Source organism: Micropterus salmoides, unplaced genomic scaffold (assembly GCF_014851395.1).
Source record: "Micropterus salmoides isolate LMB-PRFRI ecotype aquatic unplaced genomic scaffold, ASM1485139v1 Ms_hic_scaffold_15, whole genome shotgun sequence".
Taxonomy (NCBI): Eukaryota; Metazoa; Chordata; class Actinopteri; order Centrarchiformes; family Centrarchidae; genus Micropterus; species Micropterus salmoides.
Genome location: NW_024040596.1, coordinates 16,813,612 through 16,819,893, shown reverse-complemented (window position 1 = coordinate 16,819,893; position 6,282 = coordinate 16,813,612). Strand labels below are relative to the sequence as shown.

Genomic DNA, 6,282 nt, shown 5'->3' with positions numbered 1-6,282 from the left:
CTTAACGATTTTAGAATAACTGAACCATTAATAACTACCAAAAATTACCAGAAATTCGTGTAATTATCAAGCTATACTCAAGCTCCTAAAGCCTTGGGCGAACAGCAAATCTTTAGGTGGTGCCCTTCGAGGAGAAATATTGACATTCATAATTTTATTAAAATCATATGTAGGTACACTACAAGAGGAAAGTAATGCAAAGGAAAACAGCACTGGAAACCAGTAACAGTAGAGTGAGAAGATCACTCAGCCACATCTGCTTCATGTGGTTTGAAGACATCAGGAGTGGCACACAATTTTTAAAACATCTTGTACACAGACACGCATGCTCTCAAATATCCACACGATTACTGTATAAAAGACACAAAAACACAGACAAACATATACTCTGTCTCTGTCTCTTTCTGGGTAGGCTAAAATGAGAAAAGCACACATTGCCTTCAAGTAGACGACATAGGCTCGAGAGTACTATTGTAAGCTTATCCTGCGTTTACAAAAATTCCCCTCCCCATTAAAAAATGTTGACTAGGTTCAGAAAAAGATATGTGGATATGTTGATGAGACTCCTGAGAGAGAATCACCCAAGCTCAGCTGATTGATTGATGACCTTGATTGCTGATTGACAGCACCTGAGAGAGTGCAAATGCTCCAGAAGGCTTGCAGTATAAAAATAGCATCTTCTGCTTTGCTCCGGAATGAGCAGTTCTTTCCATTAACAGACCAGCTAGTTGTTCATATTCTCCAGAATGGGTGAGGTTTTCTGCTCTGTGTTCTTGCCAGTGTGTTATGGTTGGAAATTATGAGTTCTACTTGTTCTAATATTTAATTCTTGGTTTAGCAGGAAAGAAAGTGTTTATTGTGTATGGCCACCAGAGCTCTGGCTCATTCAGTGCTGCAGCTAAAGATGCTGCTGTGGAAGTCTTTGGAACGAAGGGCTACACAACTGAAATATCTGACCTATATGCCATGAAGTTTAAAGCCTCTGCTACTGCTGAGGACATCACTGGTATATCAATATCTCACTGGCATTAAACCTGGCAGTTTTTTTGCTTTAGTTGCTCTCCATAATTTCAGGCAACATTTACTTTGTCTCTACAGGAGAAGTTAAGAATGCAGATCACTTCTGTTACGCAGAGGAGACCAAACTAGCATGGGAGGCTGGAAAACTGTCTGCTGACATCACCGAAGAACAACGCAAACTCACTGAAGCAGACCTCATCATCTTTCAGGTACAGGCTGACTGACTAATATGTTTAAGCCCAAGCCCTGTGCTTGAAACTAACTCAAACTCTTCTCAGTTCCCCATGTACTGGTTCAGTTTTCCTGCAATCATGAAGGGCTGGATTGACCGGGTGCTCACACTGGGCTTCGCTTACTCCCAAGAGAAGAGGTATAGCCAGGGCATCTTCAAGGTAAGGGACCAAATCAAGAGGCTTGCATTACGGGGGGTGTGTCTCTGGCTTGTTTGAATTGGTTTTTCTGCACAGGACAAGAAAGCCATGCTGTCCTTCACCACTGGGTCTCACGAGTCCATGTTCAGTGCAAATGGCATTAATGGAGACATGAATGTCACACTGTGGCCGCTGCAGGTACTGGCCCAGCATAAACTGACTTGGCAAAGCATTTAATGGGTTATCAACTGTGGTAAACATTTGACCATATCACCACCGTCTTCCAGAATGGCATCCTGCACTACTGTGGCTTCCAAGTTCTGGCCCCTCAGATCTTCTGGGCTCCGTCTCACGTTCCCTCTGAGGTGCGAGGCACCATGCTGGAGGGCTGGCGTAAAAGACTGCAAGGCCTCCTGGAGGAAAAACCACTTTCCTTCACTCCTTTGGACTGCTTCGACAGGGAGAAGGGCTTCCAGCTTAAGCCTGACGTCTGTGAGAAACATGCCACTGAGGAGTTTGGACTGACTGTGGGGATCCACCTGGGCAAGCCACTACCACCCAACAACCAGATGAAAGCTGGAGTCTAAAGACTGCAAGATCTCTTGTCATTCAACTATGATGAATAAAAGCTGTCTAAGAACATCTACTGTCTTGGCAAGTTTATTGCACTATGACGAGTACAGCCAAAAGAGTCCTCAGGGTGACAGACTCAATAGTGGCCAGTGTTTGCACAATACTTCTAGCTTGTTCAGAAGTAACCCACCAGTGTGTCTGAACTAGAAGTCTTTAACTGCTGTTTCTGGACAATGTACTGGGCCACATGCTTATCTTCAAGCTTTGCTGGGATCTTCTAGGCAAGATTCATTATTAATGGCTATAACACTTAGTTCAGTATTGCTCACTGTCACCCAGTCTTAAGAATTTCAAGAACATTCTGTCAGGGTACCTGCTCTCTCAACCCCATGTGACTTGATCAAAGAATTTTCTCCTGCATCAATTACTATAAACTTCTTTAGACTGAAATGGCCTCATGTTGCCTTTTACAGTGCACTCAAAGCACATGTATCCCATCTCTAGAATGGTATCCTGGATGTGACCTGTCAGATGGTGGAACTCTTGGGAGAAACGCCCCTCTCCTCTTATTCTCAGATTGCTTTTGATGGGGAGAAGTTCCCAGCTGAAGCTCATTTGAAATATGCTGAAAAGGAGTTTGTTCTGACAGTAGGAACCCACCTGGGGAAACCACTCCTACCCAACAGCCAGATCAAAGCTGGAGGGTAGTGATGAACACTGCTTATATTTTTGGTTAAGTGCAGTAAAGCGTCATGTCTTGCTGAGTTTTGACTTAAATGTTTAGGTGAGTTCTGTGCATGTTGCTTGTATGCCGTCTGTTGAAGCTGAAGTGCTCTGTACCCTGTACAGACATGCTGACGGCCAAAGAGTTTGCATGCAAGCTTGTCCCAGAGAAGCAGCTTTTGTTTGGGTATGGAGGAAATAAGATGTGGGGTGGAGTGAGGGGCACACTTAAGGAAACCGGCTTGCACTCTGATTTCCAGACCATAGCCTGTGACATACAGGAACTGGACATTGTGCATATTTCACCGCTGAGGTTTCACCAGGTCGCTGTGTTTTTGTTTGTACATGTTAAGATCATTTCCTCCTTTTTGCTGTCAAAAAAACTGAAGAAATTCAGTAACCAAAACAAGGCATTCATTTCTGTTTAATAATTTGCAAAGACTTCTCAGGTAAAATCTCTTACCATACGATTGGAGTTGACAGTGTGGTTAAAATGTATGAATCATGAACAGTAATTAGCTTCCTCGTAATTAAAATAGGCTTACTGCATCAGATCAACTTTTGTGAACATGTGTTAATTTGTTTTCATCACAGGCATTTGCATTTGGACCTGTTGTCCAGACCCTGTAGGCCGCATAGCCTGTTATGCTAAAGTTCACAGCAGAGAAGGAATTGGAGGTTGATAACCCTGAGGTAAAAAGATGCTATCTAGTGGACCTTTACTAGTTTGTGTGTTTATAGGTGGCCTTTGATAACATGATTTACGTTGCAGTGGCCCTAAATGTCCGATCGATAAATGAGGTGGAGTCAGAGTTGGTTTGACTATTTACTGCATTGTTCGAGGTAAATATCATCTGTAAGGTATTTAGCAGGTGCAACTGCTAAGGTCTGCTACAGGTGTGGCTATTTTCCCTTTTTTTGGCTGTGTGATTTCCCTCAGTATATTAGCCCTTTTCCCCTCTTTTTAGTGTTCAGACAGACAGGGTAGTGGATTTTGGGAACCCCTTTCCCCTTCACTGCATGTGGTGGTGTGTATGATAGCTGTGTGCACATGTATAACTTAGTTTTATTGTGTGGTTTATGTGTGTTTGACTTGCTGTGTTTAGGTGGCTGCACACCAGTGTGAGTATAGTGGTGTTAAGGCACCCGGGTGGCCCACAGTTTATCCCCTGCATGGCTGGTTTCTGTAGATGCTGAGGTGTTTTTAAAACTTTGCTTTTATCCTTTAGCATTTCTGACAGCATTGGCATCTACATCTTGTTTGTTGTTATTGTCTGAGCTTGTGTAATGAATAAATTTGCCCCAAATGCTGATATTTAAATGAATATATATTAAATAAATCATCCTTCCACTCGAAACCCATGTCTCAATCTTATATTAATTGGGGGTTTGAACCCCTCACTATTTGCCTCATCCTGCTCTCCCATTGTCTATTCCATTTCTCCCAGCCTAGCTGCAGGGAAGGTCATTTGGCTGGTTCAATGGAAGGAATTGGGCACAGTCTGTTACCAGGAATGGAACATAGTCTCTGGAAAAGCAGTCCTGCTTTATTGAAAGCTGATATACACACATTCATTCAGAATATACAAGAAACTATAATATAGTTTGTGTATATATATATATATATATATACAACAATGTATATAGAATCACAAAGGAAACCTGAGATGCAGGTTATTTTTTCTCAAGAAGGATCTGTACTGATACTAAACATCTTTAAATTTCTTATTTTACTAATTGTAACGTAGGTCTTCTGCTGCAGGACGTGGTGTCCTTATTCATATTCTCTGTATGAAAGCACTTGGATTGGTATCGGGCGCAAAAAAGAAGAGATTGGGAGAAGCGTCACTTCAAACAGAAGCACCTCTTAGACCCACTGTAGGCCAATATGGTAATCCCTCCATTAGTGGTAGGCCAGTGTGTCACATTTAAAATGAACATTAATAATCTTATTTTACTTTTGTAGCATCTAGATAGCATTGCAGTTTACTTGTAGTAAGAATAAGCATTTTATTTAAAGTTAAGGCCATATAAAAGAACTAAATTGCTGTATTTTCTCACATTGGCCATATGAGGGCATTGTAGGCTACATTTCCAGTTTATTATCCAGTATTTATTTTAAGACAAACAAGCCATTAGCCTCTGTACTTACATAAGTGTACCTTGTGTGCGTACCTTTTTAATGCCCTTCTGTACTCTATAATTGCATGGTTGTAGTTATATGTAAAAGAGCTCTTAAAGTTGGGCTGCAGATGTTTTTTTTTATGTTGTATGGTCAGAATGAGACACATAAACCAGGCTGAAAGCCTTGAATGGTACACATCAAATACCTGACACATATATAGAAAGTGAGAGACATGCTTGTGAGCACATCATGCAATGTTGCAACAAATTAGTCAGGGATCATATCGCTCAATACATCACAAACCATGAAAACATACCTCCCAGCAAAACACACGATCCCGTCCCATCACAACAGAGGGAATGCAGCCAGAGGGCCAATATGAAGCACACTGAAGACTGAAAATGAAAAGAGTAGGCCTCATAAACACCAGAACCTCATAATTTTTAAATTTGAACAATGCATGTAGAGGTGTGACAAATACTGTACCTACCAACCATTAAAAACTCTAAGTCAAAAAAAGCAGAGACAATGGGAAGACAGATAGCTGACAAAGCGTGTCCATATGTCTCACTCATGTGGTGAAGGGAGTGCGATGGGTGCTTGAGCACCTCCTCTTCTGCCCTTTTGTGAAGGCCTGCCCAATCAGTAAAATGAATTAATAATTTTGCAGTAAATAAAATGACCCACATGATGACCTTTCACCTGATGACCTCATCTGTGACGAGCCCTCCTGTTCAGACACCATTACGGCTAAAATCCACTGAGTCCGGCTAAGTGGTTTGTGTCTACAGCACGGTTTATTGTACGGTGTGGCGATGCTGCAGTCGGTCAGGAAAAGGAGTACGAATGTATGGTTTCCCAGCTGACATGGAGAGGAGGAAAAAATGATTGACTCAGGTCAACAGGAGCAACCTTACAATCACTAAAGAGGCCAACAACAAAAAAATATGTGAGGTACATTTTCCACAAAGAAAGAACACACAACACATCTGGCTTAATGTTTGGTTTATTAAAACATCACTGCAGATCTTCAGGCTCCACTAAACCCCCTATGTACCATGAGAGGGAGAACAAGAGAGAGAACGGGCTAGACAAACCTACACATCTGTAAAGATTCATCCAGGTCATCCAAGAAAAGTTTAATCGAGAGCAACTGGACTTGGTTGTAAATGACGTTTCAGAAGAAGTTCAGCTGCCTTAAATTCAACCTTGCTTTTAAACAGCTACAGGTTTGATTGAGAAAGTTATGCATTGTTCAGTTTTGGAACTTCATCAACAGCTTTTTTGCTGATGTTGGCATCAGTTACCAGATAGTTTGTTAGTTAGTGAATGTTTTTATTTTTTCAAACAGTTCTCACACACAGGAACTTTGATGATGATGTGAATTTGTACAAAGTAATTTTGTAATTAGTGTCAACATATCTAGTAAGAATTGAGTGTTCACCAATATGGTAGATTCAGACACTATGA

The 6,282-nt window shown here is 41.4% G+C and overlaps 1 protein-coding gene across 1 annotated transcript; it reads left to right on the top strand.

Moving 5' to 3' along the window:
- The first annotated feature begins 678 nt into the window (after positions 1-678).
- On the top strand, positions 679-2,033 carry LOC119904181 (NAD(P)H dehydrogenase [quinone] 1-like). Its single transcript, XM_038720655.1, has 6 exons — positions 679-750; positions 839-1,006; positions 1,099-1,229; positions 1,299-1,412; positions 1,488-1,589; positions 1,679-2,033. The coding sequence occupies exons 1-6, from the start codon at positions 747-749 to the stop codon at positions 1,976-1,978; spliced, it is 819 nt and encodes a 272-aa protein (XP_038576583.1). The 5' UTR covers positions 679-746; the 3' UTR covers positions 1,979-2,033.
- The last annotated feature ends 4,249 nt before the right edge of the window (positions 2,034-6,282 follow it).